The sequence below is a fragment of the Nicotiana tabacum genome, chromosome 20, assembly GCF_000715075.1.
Source record: "Nicotiana tabacum cultivar K326 chromosome 20, ASM71507v2, whole genome shotgun sequence".
NCBI classification, from domain to species: Eukaryota; Viridiplantae; Streptophyta; class Magnoliopsida; order Solanales; family Solanaceae; genus Nicotiana; species Nicotiana tabacum.
In genome coordinates, this window is record NC_134099.1 from 149,908,114 (window position 1) to 149,929,815 (window position 21,702).

The following is a 21,702-nucleotide window of genomic DNA, read 5'->3' on the forward strand; positions in this document are numbered from 1 at the left end:
TCCCTTCATGTAGAGAACTGGACCTTGGAACACAAATCGATTTCTAATCCATTATCCAAGATGTGGTCTCTCCAAGCGCCAATCCATCGCCATGTAAATATTGCTAGCACCCTTCCAAACTTAGGAAGTCGCATAATTCAAGGCGAAGTACATTGGGAAAACACAACAACAATCGAGGGCAAGTATCGTCATATCCCAGGATATTGGGAATGGGTTGAAGACGTACTTGGTGGAAGCTAACAAACTCTGAGTACAACAAAGATTTATGATGTTGTTTATGCCTCACTTTTCACTTATGATCGAAACTCGACCATTTTGCAAGCATTTTGTGAGGCTTGGTGCCCCAAGACGAACACACTTCTTACATCAGCTGGGGAGTTATCTATATCTCTTTGGGACTTACATATCCTTGGGGGTTTGCCCATTGCGGGTTCTCCGTACGAAGAAATGGTACCTGAGACAAGGGAACTCATCGGTTTGAATGAAAAACAAGTCAGATTTATTCCTCGATCTTGCGAGTATTTATTTGTCGCATTTCATCATCTTAAAGAGGGTACGGGTGCTACCCAAAAGGTCTCCTTCATCAAGTGGACAAGTTTTTGGTATAAAAAAGCTTTAATATATAGGCTTGCCCCGTTGCGAAAGGAAAAGAAATCTGCACGCCTAAAGTCAACACATAATCCTAATGGAGTTATTCCCGAGACGACGAGGTGGTCGAGTGATCAAGAAACTATATTCTCTAAGCTTAGGGTGGGGTCTGACAAGAAAGATGAGACATATGTAGCGGCATTCTTATCAATTTGGCTATGTACCTTCGTGTTCCCCAAGGTATTAAACTCCATTCGCCCTGAGACTTTCAAGATGGCAAGCATGATGGCAGACGGGCGACAGATTAGCCTTGCAGTCCCAGTTTTAGCGAGTATTTATCATGGTTTGAATAAGATTTCGCGTTCTTCCCAACTCGATCAGGTCAAAATTTCTTTTCCCATTCATTATGTTTATGTCGGTCTTGCACATTACTTCAAAACCCACTATCCACTTGCTAAGGGTCCGTCTGTCCCTTTGATGGTGGCATACTCAAGAGAAGGGGCTGCAAGGTACTTTGACGAGAAGGATGGAAGAAAATGCATCCACAATGGGGAGTATATAGTTTGTGCACCAACAATGTTAACCAATCTCCGTCCTTATTATTACGTGGATAACGATGCCCCTCAAGAGTTGGAATCAAATTACTTCATGAGCTTACGTTTTAATTACCTTCCTTTGAGGTATGGTAACTCATTCATCATTGAGCCATATAGCCCGCATCGGTTCGGTCGTCAATTTGGATTTTACCAGAACGTCCCCGACTTTTTGGAGAACGATATCTGCAACGCCTCTCTAGATGAAGGAATCAGATTTTGGAGGATTTGCACACTGTATCGATCTATGTCACGTGCGGTTTTTCCCCCAGCGGGAGATCCTATGGAGAAGCCTTTCTCCACTAATTATATGTCTTGGTGGGAGAAAGCGCATGGGAAGTTTCTCGATAATAACTTACAAGCTTTGATAGACAATGTTGGGCTAAAGTCTACAACTCCTTTAGGAGGTGAAGATCAAGGTGTTGGAAAGACGCTCGCAAAAGTTAAAAAAATATCAACTCCAATCCCAAAAGTAGTTATGCAACCTAAAAAAAGGAAGCTTAAATCCTCAAAGGCAGCTTTGAAAGAAGTGGTGTGCACTTCAACAACTATAGAGACACACCCTCTAGTTCTTCCATTTAACACGTGTGTTCCTCAAGACACAAGCCAAAGTACCAATGAAGATCAAAATTGGAAAAGGAAACGGCCTAACCCAATAGAGATCGTAGAGGTTCAAAGTGTTGATAGTCCCTCAAGAACGCATACAGCTTGTAACAAAGAGGTAAAATACAATCGCCTCGCTCATTCTTTTTTTTTAGGAGTAGCTTCACTATAAGTTACTTACTTTCTTTGCCTTTTCTTTATGCAGTTAAACACCATTGGGCATCCGATGGTATCCCCATGCGACAAGCCGCAAGTGAGTGATGAATCTATTGGAGGGCCTACATGTAAAGTGAAGTCATCGTCAAAGGCGTCATCTCTTCCTCACGACGAATCCCTAAAAAGACAAACTCCAAATGAGATAACTCGCATTTCACCAATGACAAATACGGCGGTATCTATATTTGAAGGAAAAAGCATTGTTTTCAATCGCAAGAAGGAATTCATTTTGGGACTTTGGGAGGATATTTGTAATAGGCTCTCCAAAACTCGTCCGGAATTGCTCTCATCTTATAGGGAGCAAATCATTGAGATTTTCGAGGATATGAAGAAGGCGAATATTCTGGATTTTTCTCCATTAGAAGATTTACTGAATTCTCTTTTTGAACTTGCCGCATCATATGACCAAGAGCGATCCAATATGACTGATAAGACGAGTGAAGATGAGAAGCTAGAGTTGATTTCCAAAGCTAAATAGCGTCTCGAATCATTCAAAATTGAAGCAAGTGAGAAAGTCAAGAAAGTTTCCTCTAGTGAAAAAAAATTGAAGAGAGCCGTGAAGAAGTTGCAGACATTACAACAAGAGAGGGAGAATCTCGAAGGTGTTATAGAAGCGACTCAAAAGGAGGTTGAAGAGATTCAGAAAAAAATTTCAACTGCCGAGACTGAGGTCTCTTCATATGACAACATAAATTTGTTGACTATTGATGATTCGGCCAATTTGGAGGGGAAGAAGAAGAACTTGGAGACTAGCTGTCAAGAACTGATCAACTACAAATTTTGTTTAGATTAGGCTGTTAGCATTATCTCCCCTTTTATTTTTTTATATTAGGTTGACCTAGTGGAAATTTATTTCATCTTAGATAAGATTGTTTCTCGTTTGCTTTACATTACCCGTCATTTATCTTAGTTGAATAATTTTTTACTTTACGCACTTGTAACGAAAGATTCATATCTTGTCGTAGGAGAGTCCAAATAATGAACTATTTGATTTTTCAAAAATTAGATTTCAATATCTAAAATATATCCAAAATTTAGAATCAAGCACCTTCAGAATCGCCCCAGATAATATTTTGGGACTAACTTTAGATCCCACCACGTTGAAAATTTCAGATTTGCGCAGTCTCACCAAAAAATTCATATCTCGGTGTAAAAATATCGAAACGACAAACCGTTTGATTTCAAGAAAACTAGACTTCAAAATCTAGAGCATATCCAAAATTCTAAATCAAACAATTTCAGAATCGTCCCAAATAATATTTTGAATCCAACTTTATATTGCACATCGCTATCAATTCCAGATTTGCCCAGTCTCACTAAAAAATCATATCTTAGTGTAGGAACGTTGAAATTATGAACCGTTTAATTTCTTCAAAACTAGACTTCAAAATCTAGAACATATCCAAAATTCTCAATCAACTAACTTCAGAATCGTCCCAGATAATATTTTGAAATCAACTTTAGGTTCCACCACGTTGAAAAATTCAGATTTGCGCGACTTCGCCAAAAGTTTTGTATCTTGAAGTAGGAATGTCAAAATCATGAATCGTTTAATCTACTGAAAACTTAACTTCCAAATATATATAACATATCCAAAATTCAAGATTTAATGCCTTACGGATACATTCAGATAATATTTCGAAGTCAAGACTAAATTCTGATACACCGACAATTTCAGATTTGCGCGACTTCACCAAATATTTTATATCTTGATATGGAAGCCTCGACATCAGAAGACGTCTTACTTGCCATAAATCGAAATTTAAGAGCCATATTCTCACAAATATCTTGGGGTTCAAATTTCACTGAATTCGAAACATTGCGCCAAGCAATCATTTCCTTATACTTGTGTTTCCTTTTGACGTCTCGCTTCTCTTCCCCTTTTTTTTAGGCAGAGGGCGGACTTAGAGACCAACAAACTTGAAGGTTTGGCAAAACTGAAGACATAGAGAATCCCTGAACTTCAATGCAAATACTTGACATCCTTCTAAAATCGGCCCATTGAAGATATCAATTTACCAAGGAGGGTTGCCCCCTTTAAATCAAATGAGATCAAAGTTCAATAGGAGAATGGCATTTCAGCTTGATTTTGCATTCCTCCATACTTCACTCGAACAACAATTGGGGCAATATGTATCTTTTGAACTTATGCAACTGAACTTAGAATGAAACTCTAAGCTGCCTACGCACCTCGGTGAAGAGGATCAAGTCATATCGTAGTTCAGACTGGGTAGATTTGCCTAGGCCGCCTCTTTTGAGATTTTCAACCTAGCGGACTTTGTTTTTTACATCCTAACTTTTGCCTAGGCCGCCTCTTTCGAGACTTTCAACCTAGCAGACTTTTTTTTTGGGCCGTACACAGTTTATACTCTTGCGGGTTAGGAGTGTAGCAACGTGCAGTTTAGGCTCGTGCGTCAAGGAGCGTGGTGACTTCAAGGATAATACTTCTTCAAAAACTTGTCATTGATAGGGCCGATCCCCATACCATCTGCATCAACCAGCTTGTAAGCCCCACTTGAATAAGCTTCTTGTACGACATATGGCCCATCCCATTTTGAAGTGAACTTCCCTACAGGTTTATGGGAATTATGGGTCTTCGTATGGCAAGGACTTGATCTCCTACTTGAAAGGATCTCGGACGAACTCTTTTATTGAAGGCGCGAGACAATCGAGCTTGATAATATTCAAGACTCTATTGAGCTTCCAATCTCTTTTCATCAAGAGCTTCCATTTCTGTTAATCGAAGTCAAGCATTTTCTTCATCAGTGATCCCTTCTTGAATAGCCAGTCGTAACGAAGGTATTTGACGCTCAAGTGGCAAGACAGCTTCGACTCCATAAACGAGTGAATAAGGAGTTGCCTGTGTTGGCGTGCGATGAGTCGTTTTATATGCCCATAGAGCTTCTTCCATACGGTCATTCCAATCTCGTTTGGATTTGGAGACAACTTTCTTTAACAAGTTGCATAGAGTCTTGTTGAATGCCTCAGCTAGACCATTGGCGGCAGTATTGTACATCGAAGAGTTACGTTGCTTGAAGCCAAAGAGATCACAAATCCTGTTCATCAACCTATTATCGAATGGCTTTCCATTATCCGTTATTATATAACGAGGAATGCCAAAACGATAAATAATGTTTACTTGGATGAAACTTGCAACATTTTCCTTTTTTACTTCCTTAAGAGCAAGAGTTTCAGCCCATTTTGAGAAGTAGTCAGTTGCAGCTAAGATGTATAGGTGCCCACCAGAGGACTTTGGCAGTGGTCCAACAACATCTAATCCCCAAGCGTCAAATGGCCAGGAGCAGTAGTCGGGTGCAATATTTCAAAAGGTTGATGAATAAAATTCGCATGGAATTGACAAGCCTTGCATCTTCGAGCGTAGTCCAAGCAATCGTTTACCATCGTTGGCCAATAATATCCCATCCTTTTTATATGGAAGTGGAGCTTTGGTCCAGACTAGTGTGACCCACATACCCCAGAATGTGCCTCTTGCAAATCTTGGAGAGCTTCTTCTTCTTCTAGGCATCGCAAGAGTACTCCCTCAAACGACCTTCTGTATAGAGTATCCTTATAGTAAAGGAAGCGAGGTTCACGACGACGGATTTCAGTCCTTCTCCTCAGATTTTCTGGAAGTATCCCATAGCATAAGTAATCGATAATGGGTTGTCGCCATTCTTCTTTCTCAACTTCAGAAACAACAACAAGCTGCTTGAGTTCGTTTTCTTCACCTTCGACCTCATTTGGCGGCGGTACTACCCATTTTTGGCAGACGGTAACTTGCGCTTGGTCAGGCAAGGCTAATGATGAAGCTAGAGCAGCTAAAGCATCAGCCTTCTTATTTTCTTTCCTTGGTACATACTGAATAGTCACATCGCTGAGCCACCTCATCAACTTTTTTGCATAATCATGATATGGGCGTAGTTCAGGCTTCTTGACTTCGTAACTACCCAAAAGCTGATTGACCACTAACTAGGAGTCACCAAAGACTTGCAATTGCAATTGCTTCATATCAACGGCCATTTCAAGCCCAAGTATTAATGCATGATATTCAGAAACATTGTTGGAACAGAGTTGTGTCAAGGTGAATGAGTAGGGCAAGACTTCACCTTGAGGAGTGACAAATACTACGCCAGCCCCGGCTCCCCCACGATGCGCAGCACCATCAAAGTACATCTTCCATGGAGGTTGAACTTCAACGACCATTGCGTCCTCATCAGGTAGTTCATCAGTTAGCTCCCAGTCATCAGGTATCGGATGATCTGCCAAGAAGTCTGCCAATGCTTGTCCTCTTATAGCCTTTTGAGGGATGTACAAAATCTCGAATTGTTGAAATTGGAGGTACCATCTCGCTAGTCGATCACTAAGAACAGGTTTTGACATCACGAACTTGATGGGATTTGCTTTAGAAACAAGACAGACAACATGAGCTTGAAAGTAGTGCTTCAACTTTTGAATTGAGAAGACTAGAGCCAAACACAACTTTTCAATTGGCAAATAGTTCAACTCGTTAGGTGTCATCATCCTGCTCAAGTAGTAAAGAGAGTTTTCTTTCCCCTCACTATTTTCTTGGGCCAATAATGCTCCAACAGACCTTTCCTGTGCCGCAATGTATAGTATCAATGGCTTTTCTGGTATAGGAGCTGCTAAAACTGGATGCTTCATCAAGTAGGTTTTGATACTTTCGAAGGCATTGCTACAAGCTTGATCCCACTTGAAAGGAACGCCTTTCTTCATGAGGTGACTAAATGGTTGGCACCTCCCAGCCAGGTTTGATATGAATCTTCTAAGGTATGCTAGCTTTCCTTGCAGACTCTTCAATTCATGGATATCTCGAGGCTCAAGCATTTTCAAAATGGTATCCACTTTGACTTGATCAATTTCGATCCTTCGATAACGGACAATGAAACCAAGGAACTTTCCAGAAGTAACTCCAAAGGCACATTTCAACGGATTCATCCTAAGTTGGTACCTCCGGAGCAATTCAAATACCATCCTCAAGTCTTTCATGTGGTCACCCTTCTCTCTTGATTTCACTACCAAGTCGTCAACATAACATTCGACATTCTTGTGGAGAAGATCGTCGAAAATATTCTGCATAGCCCTTTGGTAAGTAGCACCAACATTCTTCAAGCCAAAAGGCATTGCCTTGTAGCAATAAATACCCTTGGGGTGCGAAATGCAGTAAGCTCTTCATCTTTTGGTGCCATGCGAATTTGGTTATAACCCGACGAACCATCCATGAAAGACATTGCCTCGTAACCAGTAGTAGCATCGATCATCAGCTCTAGAATAGGAAGCGGGAATTCATCTTTGGGACATGCATTATTGAGGTCCCTAAAGTCAACGCATACTCGAATCTGGTCATTCTTCTTCCTTACAGGGACAATACTTGAAACCCATGTTGGGTATTTAACTTCCCTAATAAATCCAGCTTCAATGAGTTTGTTAACTTCAGTTTCAATCAGGGGAACCAAGTCTGGCATAAAACGCCTTTGAGCTTGTTTAACAGGGCAAGCACCATTTCTGACTGCAAGGTGATGGACTCGAAAGGACTGCTACTTTCGGGTCCAAGCCAGGCATCTCTTTGTAACTCCAAGCAAAGACATCCCTGAATTCTTTGAGTAACTCAATATAAGTGCTCTCTTCATCAGCTTCTAGTAAAGCACTTAGGTAGGTGGGTCTTGGTTCCTCATCGGTGCCAAGGTTAACTTCTTTTAAGGCATCAACTGTCGTCTTCACTCCTTCTTCAAGTTCAGGTAGAGCATGTTTCACATCTTCATCTTCTTGAGGGTCCCCATCATTGAAGGATATGTGATAACACGACGAAACATCCTCCAATTCCGCATTATCTTCCATCGAAGACGAAACACCATTCTCGTCTTGTACAGTGATACGAAGAACCTACACTTTCTTCATCTTCGTCACGTTCCTTAGTGTAGAACACAATATATGGCTTTACCTTCAGTACTTCTTCACATGAAACCACCAGTTTTGTTTGTCGCCTCATTTTGGAAGGAACCAAACTTTGGAAATCCTTAGAGATCTCCTGAATTTTGGGAAATGGGTGTTCTTGTATTTCGATGATTTCTCTGGAACTTATTCCCCTTCTTTAATGGACCCAATCTCTCAAATATAGAAGTTCTCACAGTTGATTTTCCAAGCCGATCAAAGACAGAAGGCCTGTTAGAAGCGGTAGATTCGTTTTCTATAGTGATATAATTGCTACTCGCCCTTCTTATTAAGATGCGCACTGGTGACAGTTGCTTGTATCCCATACCTTCACGGGGTTGCCTCGTTGCAGCTTCTGATGGGAGCTTCCCTAACTTTGACGGCTCGTTGAGATTGTATCCAGCTTTTGCAAATAGCTTGTAAGCGTTAGGATCGAAACCTTCATCTGTTCGCTTTGTAGGGAGTGCCACATTGTGCAAACGATTTTGGGCTACAAACCCTGCAAGCGGCTTTGAGGACAACTTTACTGCCTCAATTCGTTTTACCAGAAGAGTTAACTCCCTTAGCGTCTTAGTTTGGAGATTATGTGATCCGCCCTCGTCTTTCTTCCTTTTAGGGATATATCGGAGCGCGTGACTTACTTTATTTCCATAAGACGCAATACCCCCTTTATGAGATTTACTCACGTTGGCGGGTACCTCCTCAGTAACAGTTTTGGCTTTACCAATAGTCACATCAGCTCTTTTAGTTATGGGTTCGTCATTCTTGCTTTTCGTACCATCATCAACTTTCAGCTCCTTCACAATGCGGTTCTTCAAGTAGAACTTTCCATCGGCAAAGTGTAACTCAGCCTCGGTGAATGGCTCATCATCAGCAACTACCGTCTTCTCGACTTCACCCTCGTAGTATTTTAAACATTGATGGTAGGTAGATGGAACAACTTTATTCTCATATATCCAAGGCCTCCCAAGCAAAACATTGTATGAAGTCTTCACGTCAATCACATGCAGCCATGCACTTGATTGCATATCTTCAATAGTGATTCCCAGCCTGATTGCGCCTATGGCTCTTTTCCCCCCTTGGTTAAATCCTTGGATCATCACACGACTTTCTGAGAGTTCGTTCATGGGAATACCAAGTTCTTTCACAGTATGGATTGGCAAAATGTTCACTGAGGATCCTCCATAAACCAAAATCCGATTTACCCTTTCATCGCGCATATAGCCAACCAGGTACAATGGGTGGTTATGAGGATTGTCAACTAGCAAAAGATCGTCATTTGTGAACGTGACCTTTTCCTCACAAGCATTAACTTCTTGAGGAGTGGACTCGATGGGCTTTTCCGAAGATGGTGCCAACGGTAGGTCATCACTCTTTTCTTCCCCTTTGTCAGCATGACAACAAGAGGCATCAATGCCCTCACGGGAAATCTTCGTGCGAAACCAACTTGGTAAAAACTCCTCCAAGGTCACTGGATTTCGTGGCTTTTGAGGGTGGTGCATCTCCACTTTTGCTTTCTTCAAATGCCTAACTGGATTCTTTTTATTGGTTTTTTTACCATCATCTTCCTTGTTGGTTGTTCCACTGATTCTTTTTGTGGGCTCCTTTTGTGGTGCCTACGACGAGTCACCAACATCCAACCTTCATCATCATCAGGTTGGTTGACTTCAACTTTGTCGCTCTCCAGTAATTCTTCATTTTTACTTTCTTTAAAATTACATAATTCATCCGGACTGAATGTGCCAAAGGTGATAGAGACTTGGTTTGCGCTTGCTTTCTCATCTTCAAGCACGATCTTCTTTTCACGAGCCAAGTCCATGACTTTATCCTTGAAGACAAAGCACTTCTCTAGAGGGTGGCTTACAAGTCGGTGATATTTGCAGTAGTTTGGGTAATTTGTTTTCCCAGTTTCATTTGGTCGCTTCATCTCCGGAAGCTCGATGAGATTTAACTCAAGGAGTTCTTCGAAAATGGCTGGCACATCAGAATCCAGGAATGGGTACTCTTTATCTTGCATTTCTTTTAGAGTCAACTTCCCACTTGGCTTATCTTGAAACGAAGTGGATTTCATACTCTGCTTCTTGCTCTCCTTCGTCGTGAACTTCACAAGTGACGTATTGACATTCATAGCTTCTTTGCTTTCAGACTTGGGTACGAATTTGCCCCACTTCCTGACTTCTTGCTTATCATTCACTTTGCGAGGTTCATAGATGGGTAGCCTTTCATTTCCAGTGGAGGCCATTCTCAATTCCATGTCATGGGCACGAGTTGCAAGTTTTTCAAATGTGCTAGGCTTGATACCTTGCAAGATGTAGCGCAATCCCCAATGCATGCCTTGGATGCACATCTCTATGCCTGAAGCTTTACTAAGTCTGTCTTTGCAGTTGAGGCTTGCATTCCTTCAACGACTGATAAAGTCAATAACTGGTTCCCCCTTTCGTTGACGAGTATTTGTAAGCTCTATCATACTCATCGTGCGTCGTGTGCTATAAAAGCGATTGGGGAACTCTTTCTCTAGTTGATCCCAGCTATCGATAGATCCAGCCTCAAGGCCTGTGTACCAGTCAAAAGCATTTCCTTTTAGCGAGCGGACAAACTGCATGATGAGGTAATCTCCATAAGTCCCAGCATTGTTGCACGTCTCAACGAAGTGTGAAATATGTTGCTTTGGGTTACCTTTACCATCAAACTGTTGAAACTTCGGAGGTTGATAGCCAACAAGAATCTTCAACATATCGACCCTTGTAGTGTACGGCTTCGCATATGTAAGGGAGGATTTGGCAGAAACTTCATATTTGTTCTTAATGGTTCCTTCGATGAACTCTTTCAGTTGATCGATTGGAATCATCCCTTCAGATGAGACAGGGATAGCCTTAGTGGATGTTGCTTTTCTTGGGGGAGAGTCACTCTCTATTACTTTTGGGAGGTTGCCGGGTGCATGGGTAGATTCTTCTTCCATCAAGATTCTCACCATGTCTGTTAGCTTGTCAATTCTAGCCTCTTGATTTTGCATGCATTTGGTCAAGCCAGCGATTGCTTCCGTCAAGTTTGCCAACTGCTCCTCCATAGATGAAGTGTTTGTCACCATGGCTTGCATGATTGTCGTGGATGACGGAGAGTAGCATGGATTTTCACACAGATTGATCCTTGACTAGCTCACGCTATGTGGTGTAAGTGGGGAGGATCCATCGCTTGAAGCATCATCATCTTCCTTCACAGCAGAGTGCTTGGAGCCGGAGAGGTCAAGCAGAGCAAGAGTTTTCTTGATCTTTTCAGCAACACCGCTTCCTTCTTCAGATGCATTTGTGGAAGATCTTACTCCTTTTGAGGATGAAGATCCAAAAATAGGGGTTGATGCGGACGACACTTGGGGTGCCTGTTGTCCTAAAGAGCTTGATTTGCTCCTCGTAACTGGTCCAAAACTTCCAAAGGTGACATCGAGGATGCTTTCCACATGAGCATAGAACCTAGAGTTAGCAGTCTTGGTGGATGTTGATCTGGATTTGATTTTCTTCGAAGCCATTTCAATGTTCTTGAACTTTGGTGAGTGAAAAGTTGAGATGAGAGGTAGAGATAGTCCCACTGGGCGTGCCAGAATTTGTAGACAATAAATTTGCATCGAGAAAATAAAATCAAGACCGAAAAATATCGCAACAATCGTAGTATTTTATTTCAAATATTTGAGTGTTACAATCTCTATGATTCCTCTGATTCTACTTTTCTAGTATAAATTCAAGGACCTTTGAGCTTGATCTTGAATTGTAATTTGATTTATCCGTCACGAACACTTTGATTGTTGCCACGAATTTTATCACAAACAAGTAGCCTTGATCTTGAACGCCTTGTATTTGATTTGACTTCGTTCTTGATCTTGAATACTTGAATTGTTCTTCGTTCTTGAGCTTGAACTTGATTTCTTGAACTTGAACTTGATTGTTTGAAGCTTGAAACTTGTAGAGAAATTTACGGCGTTTGATCCACGAGCTCTCTCTTGCTTCTTGTTATAACTTCTGGTCTCTTTTTCTGAGTTATGAAGACCCCTATTTATAGTTGTGGAAAGAAGGAGTTGTGATAAGAACAAACTCTTTTCGACCAATCAAATTGAAGTGTGACATGATCGCATTTGATTGGCTAGAACATGTCACTTGCATACGTGGCGCGATTTCATTGGACTTTTAGTGTGACTGGGCATGCCTTGTCATTTTGACACATGGCACAATCCTATTGGCTCTTTCGTTTGACTTGGCGCGCCACGTCATTTGACATATGATACCAAACTGGGCCTCTAGGAAGATAACATCTTGGGCTTAATTAAGTGGGCTCATCACTTTAGCCCAATAGATTAAGACTTATTTATTTAATCCATAAATGTTGGACCTATATAATTAATTCATTTATATATTAGCCCATAATATTTATTTGGACCAATATATCTTGAATTTAAAATATAGTCCAAATTATTTTATGGATTTAATTTAAATAAAATTTATATGCCTATAAGTGTGAGAGAATTTCATACTTTGAATTAATTTAAATAATAAAATAAAGCAAATAAATAATTAATACTCAAAAATATTATTGATAAATTCAAATATTATATAGTGAAAGATTAAAAATAAATAAAAAAATTATTTTAAGAGATAGAAAAACCATATTCTTTATAGTATATTATAATAAAAGTAGCAGATGGGGATATAAAATAGGTGCCAAGCTAATAAAAAGTTAAGTAATAATGTAACCATATTAAGTAACGGATAACACAATAACAATAAACAAAGAACAAAAAATAGAGAATTTTTTTTTGTAAACAAATAATATAATTGTAGATATATAGAAGAATTAGACATTTAAATTTGATATAAGAAAACTTTTTAAATTATTACGAGAAAAATATATTATATGGATAATATCACGCAATTGAAAACATAATTTATAAACCTAAAATTTAAAGCATTTACAATGAAATAACACCAAGCAACAAATTAACAATATAAAGATGTAATTAAAATTGTCATGTAGTTAAGTTATAAAAAAATTAAAGTCAAAACTCTATATGAAAACAAAAGAAAAAAATTAATTGCTTATTGCACATAATACTAAATAATAATTACTAAATGTGTAGATTTATGAAAAATAATAAAAGAACTTCTTCGTTTAAACTTTGGCATATTTTCAAAAGAATTAAAAAAATAATACGATAATGTTTATATTATAGATACAACACGAAATGTGAAAAATAATTAAAATATTATATGATCGAAAATAATGTATATAGAGGTGAATAGAAGTAATGTGAAGGGGTCTACACTTTATATTTGTTTAATAAAATAATTAAATAGGAAAAATAATATTATTGATAAATTTAAACAAAATAATTGGAGCTACGGAACAAAAGAACAATGTTAAATTAAATTTTAGGGTAATACAAAACTATATTCATTATATTATACTAAAAGTAGAGCAATGAGTAAGGACATTAAGTAACGCGATAAGCTAATTAAAAGTCACATGGTTATATAGCAAGTGTGCATTATGATTAAGCCAAATGACAAGCTAATATAAAGCCACTTAGCAAATTATGACAATATTTGTTATAGTATTTGATTTTAATTGAAAGACAGGATATTTATTTAAATTTAAATAGAAAGATAGTAAATAAGATTCTTTTGAATCTGAATGGAAAGAAAGTTAAATTTGAATTGATTGATTAATTAATTAGGAAAGCTAATCAACACATAAATGTTCCAATTCAAACGGGAGGCTCAACGAGTGAGGCGAATTTTTCTAAATAATGAGAAAGAGTTTTTTGAAATTTGAGTTCACAACAAAAATAACAGAAAAAATAAAAACATGTTTGTTACTAGAAATAAAACTAAAAAATCTAGGCTCGAACCCATAATCATAATTACCGAGTTGTTGGATCAAAACTTAACTTTCGTCACTACCTTAGGGATAATGTTTAACTATGAATCGACTCAGACATTGGCTAAACAAATGTCAATTGTGTTGCCTTTTGATAAAATTAATTATCTAATATTTTATAATTTATTTTATATCTCAATTGTTTGGAAGCAATACATATATCTTTTTTATTTTTTTTTTATCTATTTTTCTATTAGTGCTAGCAGTTGCTATGCTAAAATATACAATAAGGGAGGATAGATCCTTCTCTAATGACTCATGTATGAACAATGACTTTTTAGCGCGTTGTTGATATTTATGTTCTCTCAAAATGTATAAGCCAATTGATCGAGCAACCGATGGGGTCGAGTATATATATATATATTATGTGTGTGTGTGTGTGTGTCAGTTAGAATGAAATAGATTTGGATAGGGTAAACACATAGATGAATATAATTGCACTATTTGGGATTGCTATTTGCACAAAATAAAGTGGATTGTAAAATCATAAGGTAAGATTCATTTAATTAAGAATTACATGTAAGAACTCATCTTCTTTTTGTAGATGTACATCGTAGAAAAAAATATTTAAAGTAGGTTAACATTTATTTAATTATAATATATTAATCTTAACTATATCCCAAAGGTATCATTTAACTTGTTAAAAACAATGTGACTTTAATTGTGTGGTTAAAATTGAGGTAACTAGAAAAATTATTGAGCAAATTACGATCCAACAGTTTTATAAGTTAGTAACTCCCAAAAGTTAGAATATATCGTTGTTAATAAATTATCATGTATGTATATATTAATTTGTCACCGTGTAATTTTAGGTTGGTAGAAGTTGATGTTGATGTAAGAATTTATTATGTTGAGATAATAATATAATATATTTTTATAATTTAAATTAAGATATTACGAAATATATTTTTATTTGTTACTACTCTATATAGTATGACTTCACTCAGTTTCAATATAGATGAGATAGTTTGACTTAACATGAAATTTAAGAACGAAAATGAAAACTTTTGAAACTTATGATCCTAATAGTTTTGGGGGGCCATGATATTTGCATTGGTGTAAGAACTTCTCATTATATGTAAAATGGGTAAATAAAAAATTTAAAGTTAAATTATTTTCAAATACATAAATGTGTCATTCTTTTGGAACAGACCAATAAGAAAAATATTTTATGTAAATTGAAAGGGAACGAATATTTATTTTTGAATCTTATTGTATTTTTTATTTGTTTGTATCACCGGTTATATATGAGGTTATAATATTTAAGTTTATGTCAATAGTTATTCATATAATTTGTTCTTTTTAATTTATAGAATTTAGCAGGATCATAATATGATCCGCACATCGTGCGGGTACTAATACTAATATACATCTTCAAGCTATCACTTATATTTTTCTTTTACAATTTGTTCTTTTTTTTTTGTTTTTTATATATAGCTAAAAAGGACAAAGAATGGAGAAAAATACTGCGACTTAACTTTTGTTTGCTTGTGGAAATTTGAAATTTTGTCATTGTAAACAATTGTAGATTAACTTTTATAACAAGAGAATTTTTCAAAGAAGTAGAAACATTTTGAGAACACTGATAAATTATAGACAAGAATAAGTTACAAATATTAAAATACATGTTTTTGTTTTGCAAATGTTTTCGCAAGAAAATGTTTAAATTTAATTATATCTTTTATGTTGTGATTTACTTTGATATAAATACATTCAATTGAACATATTTGACCAAATTACCAAGTTGGTATGATCTATTAAAATGTTTTAATTCTAAACAATATTGATTGATTGAAAGACTAACATCATTTATGTCTGTAGTAAATGACATTATATAGCCGCTCTCAAAATAATAACTGAAAATTTATATATATTTTGTATATATATATATACATACACACATTCTGTACGTTATATAAAAAATTTATACAAATTTTATATACTTTTTCGACTACCAACATAAATAATTTATGACGCGGACTAAAAGTGATAATACCCCGTATTTTTGTCTACATAGTTAACAACAGGGTAGTATTTGAAGTTTTTTTTTTCCTTTTCCATATAGATAGCATGAGAATATTGAGAGTCTAAGTGGTCATTAGCTTTGCTCCCTTCCTATAAAGAAGGATTATGAGACATAATTTTGTTGGAGAAATTGAAATCCACTTGGCATAATCCAAACTAATTTTTCCCTTTTCTTTGTCTCTCTCTTCCTATGTCTGTTGTGCCATCTTCCTTCATCTTTGTTCTCAATATCTTAATCACCTGGAAATCCAATACAGCTTAAATCTGATGAAAAAAATATTAAGATTCAACCCTCAGAATTTACCTTTGATTACCTTTACTACTTTTACATTTTCCGACAATGATTAGAATATCAAGTTTCCTCCATTATTTACTCGTACATTGTTCATGTAATAATCCCAGTCCCACTGGTAAAGATTAGGTGATATTGCATTCTATCTTGATCTTATATAATTAGATCTAGTTTTATGTACGATATTAGAAGAGGTAACTTAACATAGGAATCACATCTAGGTACACACAATTATATTCCATTTTTTTTTCAAAAATATATGATTATATTATTCTCTTATACTCCTTAGAATCATAGTTGTTAGATCAGAAAATGAAGCATGAAACACATCAAAATCAGTTTACCTCAGCAAAATTATTTAATTCACAAAGGTACATTCATAGCCTTATTGTTTATTTCCTTTTCTTTGGGTCTGGTTTGGTTATAGGAATTTCAGTAAGCTTTTATCTCAAAGATGTTCCAATTACGTTAAAGAAAAAATTATTTTCTTTCCAACCTTCTCCACTTATAGTAACACCAAAACTGAATCCTCCACCATCTCAGCCATTGAATTTACCTTCGAATCAACAGCCACAACAACGCGTACAATTAAATAATGATCGTCGCGTCGAAAATAATATTAAGACGAAAAGGGTTGGTAGAATAGGGTTAACAGATTATATTAAGCCTCCAGAAGCCATGCACGATATGAACGACGAAGAGTTAATATGGAGAGCTTCAATGGTTCCTAAGGTTAGGAATTTTCCATTTAAACGTACCCCAAAAATTGCATTTATGTTTTTAGCAAGAGGAAGTTTGCCATTGGCTCCTCTTTGGGAAAGATTTTTCAAAGGAAATGAAGGGCGTTACTCCATTTATATTCATTCACAACCATCTTTCAACGGAATTGCACCTGAAGAAGGACCTATTTTTCATGGCAGAAGAGTACCAAGCAAGGTATGTTAAGTATAAACGCCAATTGCAATTATATAGTTTTTCTAAATGCTTCATTCATTTATCTTATTGCTTAGTACACTCACACCTCTCTATAACATCATCGCTATATAACAATCATGCACAATAAAAGTCAATTTTTTGGAACCAATTTTTATGCTATAATATATGGTTTCTATAACAATACTTTGTTATAACTATGAAAAAAATTTGGAACAAAACGCTGTTATATAGAAATTAATTTGACTGTAGTAGTATTTAAGTTATGTATGTGAGCGGATTGTGTAGAGAATTTTTATAGTAGACTTCTTAAAGAATGGGCGAATTGCACCAAGTTCTACTTTTAACTCTGCTTTTTAAAATATATCCATAATTTACAATGTATCTAAATTAGCCAATTCACCCTAGAACTAAGTGTCCTGAATTTCTATATCCTGAAATTTAGGACATAAGATCGAATTTTTAGACACAATTTTCACACTTTAGGACACGATGTCCTGAATTTTGAACCTCGAGGTTTAAAATTTAGGATGACGTGTCCTGAAATTTGAGCGAACTAGGTAATCTTTAAATACATTATAATATAGATATATTTTAAACAGCATGCTTAAAAGTGAGTACCTAGTGTCATTTCCACTTAAAAAATCTAGTGGACCAATACATCTTGTCTTTGGGCTTGACTTGACCATTTTCAATTTTGGGTTCGGCCAGTTTAAGATTGTTATACAAATAGCCGGTAACATTCAATGTTTATTTTTTCTAATCGGTTTATATAGATTATGTATTGATTATATACAATTATACATATATTATATGTGAATTGTAAATATATTTTATATCCTTCGGCAATTTATAATTTAACAGATTAGGTGAGCTGCTATTTGGGTTTATACTTCTTGTTGGATTTCCTTTTCATTAGGTGACTACATTTGTACTTCCCGCACTGTTTAGTGGGAAGTTCATAATATAATATTAATTTAGTTATATGCAGAATGCTAATTTCAATGCATATGAAAAACTGTCCTAGTTATCACATAGCTTGTGTATATGTGTTATTTCAATTTACATAAAGAAGCTTCTTTGACCTTTTTTGTTGTACGATTGTTATTTTATAACTCTATTTAATTTGATAATATCCTCATTGTTGGCAAAATGTGTAGAGAGTGGACTGGGGAGAATTCAGCATGGTCGAAGCAGAACGAAGGTTACTAGCCAATGCCTTACTTGACATGTCAAATGAGCGTTTTGTGCTGCTTTCAGAGGCTTGCATCCCCTTGTACAACTTCACTGCCATCTACACCTATATCATGAACTCCACGAGAACTTTCGTGGAGTCCTATGATGAATGGGGCCCCGTTGGACGGGGCCGTTACAATAGCCAGATGACACCATGGGTGACCATCGAACAATGGCGAAAAGGGTCCCAATGGTTCGAACTCGACCGGGAGATCGCCGTCGACGTGATCACCGAGCCAAAGTATTTCAATTTATTCAAAGAATTTTGTAGGCCAGCATGTTACTCCGATGAACATTACTTGCCAACTTTTGTAACTATGAGATATTGGTGGAAAAATGGCAACAGAACGTTGACTTGGGTTGACTGGACAAAAGGTGGGCCCCATCCAACGAAGTTTGCTAGGACAGAGGTAACAAAGGAGTTGTTAAACCAAATGAGAAGTGGAATTCAGTGTGAATATAATGGAGAGCCTACAAGTATGTGTTATCTTTTTGCAAGAAAGTTTTTGCCTAGCTCATTGGATAGGCTTTTGAAGTTTGCTCCTAAGGTCATGATGTTCGGTTGATATATGTATTTTTGTACATATAATCTCTCACTTCACAACGGTTTAATTTTACGTATGGTCACTCGTGCCTAAAGAAGGCACAATTTTCCTAACATTATTTTCAGAAGGAAGATTTTGTAGGAGTTAGTTTCTATTAAAATTAAATCAAAAGCAAATGCAATGTCATGTAATTCTTTTATTTTCTTGATAGGCCTTTTTTTGGTCGTATAGAGTGCTACCTCATTTTCAATGTGACAATGAACAAAAATCACTTGTGTATTTTTTTTGTCACAACTGATGGATTGTTTTGTGTGGAGATAGACTAATATATATATATATATATATTAGATTAAATTATACTCCTGCTTGAAGTTGCATTTGGTGGTATTATTTATATTTGGTAATGCAAAGTCAAAGAGTTTTCTGTAGTTCTTTTTTTCCTTCTTTACTACTTTGTCTTTTGTGAAAAACAAAGTGTCCCTCGTCTATTGTGGAAAGTTTCTTCCTCTTTTTAAATTGAATTACTCTTTGTTGCACTTGTAAAGAGCTAGAAAAATAGAGTGGTCTCGCACACATGAGAAATTGGTCCTAAATGCAAAACGGGTTGATTTCCCCCCCCCCCTCCCACACACACCATTGAATTCTGTAACAGCAGTCGGGCCGAAATCGCTTTCAAGATTGGCTTGCCACGTCATAGTATTTTTTGATAAGTTATTCTTGTTTCCTTCTTGTTCTTGGTCAATATTATCTACTCATTTTTCTTACGGTATCAATCATTTCCTTCAATATAGTGGCGAGCAAAGTTATTTTCCCTTTGGATCTTATGCATGTTATGAATACCTAATTTTTGTATGCTTTTTAATTCCTACAAAAAAACTAACTTTTGGATGGTTTTAGCTATTTTAGTTAATTTTCTTTGAATTTATTTGTATATTTATATGTGAATTCCTTAATTAAAAAGTATTAATTTTTTTTTTATATTTTAATTTGCATCCTTAATTTATATATACCAAAAAAAATTTCTTTCTACTTGCATATTTTCTTTAGAACTAAATAAGACTATAATTTCATTAGAGTGAAAAAGGATTGGGTTAGTGTATTTTAATTAATATTGAACCAAAATTGGCCCAAAGTTTGAGCCCAGTTCGGTCATACCTGGTCCAATAAATGGCCTGTCAAGACCTGGTCCAAACGGCGTAGTTTCATGATTAAACTATATAGTTTTATTAGTTAGTTACTTCACTATAATACGTGTCTTGCCTAATCATAGATTTTTATTTTTTTCCCCTTGGATTGATCATATAAACATTAGTTTAATTGGCTAAGTTGAATGCTGAATTTTTTGCTTTTACATTGGTTTTAATTGGTTAGTTAGTTTGATATTAATTTGTGAAGGGTAAAAGATAAATGATGAAGTAGTGTACATGTTTGGTTTCTTTTACTGTTTTGGAGTTGTTGGGAGTACATCTACTTTTGTTTGTGTCTGAAATTAGTGAAAAAGGACAGTCCTTTTCTCATTTTTTGGGCATATTTTTGGTTAAGGCAAAACCTAACCTCAAGGACCTTCTACTACTATAAAGAGAGGGGTCCCCGAGGAGCAGTTGAATACATTATAGTAAAGTAAGCTGAAACCAAGAAAAAATCTTCCAAAAATAAAAGCAGTAAATTTAGTTTCTAGGCTTTAGTTTCGGTTTGATTTTTTGGTTTATTTCGGGTGTCTTTTGCTGCTAGTTCTTGTTGGTTTTGGCTGGGTTTAGTTGCCGTTTTTCTCTACCTTGTTGCTGCGTTTAAAATTCTGCAATCTAGGTAACTTTCAACCTTGTAATTTTGTTCTATTCGATTGAAAGTGAAGAAGAGTCGCATATCCGAGTTCCTTTCAGTTTCTTTGGTTCTTATTCTACTTCCTGCTCGTTAAAAGAATGCATGAGTGCCGAAATTATTATAAGAAGTAGACTAGTTTATTTTACATTCGCTTAAATTTGGACTAAAAATTTGTCGGCTATCAGAGGATTACTTCTGATGAACCTAATTATTACACTAGTTAATGTTGTGAACTTGGTTCAAGGTTACTATCATTCTTAGTTTTTATTATTAGGTTGTTAAGTATAGATCAGGCGACTTAATTTTAAAAAAATGCATTCTAAAAGGTCCAAACTTTTCACTGCTCTTTTACATAAATAAATGTGCTTGAAGCATTAGGTGAAATTTGAAAATGGAATTTTTAGATTCACGCTGTTCTTGATTTTTTTTTTTGACAATGTAATATTTTTTATTTTTTTGATGTCTTAGCTTGGTCTATTTCGTTTTGTTATCCATTGCATGATGAAATCTTTGTTTACTTGTCATCCTTTGTTAGTTTTAATGAGCATATGATTTTACGATTGCAAATTTTGAATGCTTTTGTTTGATTAATTTATTCAGAGTTTGGTTTAATATAATAATAAAAAAGGGAACATTCTTCGTCATTAGCATATGAGAAATTTTCATCCTATACCATATAAGAAACTATATTACTAAATATGTTCATAGTTTACATATTACCATTCATGCTAATAGTATTTCTACATAATATACACAATGCATTAAATAAGGAATCATTATAGTTGTATGATTCCTTATTTAAGCGCCCTAAAAAAGGAGAATTACATATTTTCCAGATCTTCCAACGCAGATCACGCACAGTAATCACCATCGTCGACTTCTTTACAAAATTTCCGTACGCTGTTTTTTGCGCTAAACTCTATTTCAACATTTTCTCTGATTTCACAAATCAAAATCGACAAAATCTTCTATAATTCTT

The 21,702-nt window shown here is 36.0% G+C and overlaps 1 protein-coding gene across 1 annotated transcript; it reads left to right on the forward strand.

The window, feature by feature from the left end:
- The first annotated feature begins 16,074 nt into the window (after positions 1-16,074).
- LOC107801063 (glycosyltransferase BC10-like) lies at positions 16,075-19,204 on the forward strand. Its single transcript, XM_016624332.2, has 2 exons — positions 16,075-17,124; positions 18,282-19,204. The coding sequence occupies exons 1-2, from the start codon at positions 16,501-16,503 to the stop codon at positions 18,921-18,923; spliced, it is 1,266 nt and encodes a 421-aa protein (XP_016479818.1). The 5' UTR covers positions 16,075-16,500; the 3' UTR covers positions 18,924-19,204.
- Positions 19,205-21,702: the final 2,498 nt, after the last annotated feature.

Excerpts from the sequence above, each read along its gene's own strand:
- LOC107801063 (XM_016624332.2), top strand. The coding sequence starts at position 16,501 with ATGAAGCATGAAACACATCAAAATCAGTTTACCTCAGCAAAATTATTT. Across the intron at positions 17,125-18,281 it reads GCAGAAGAGTACCAAGCAAG|AGAGTGGACTGGGGAGAATT; the intron begins GTATGTTAAGTA and ends CAAAATGTGTAG.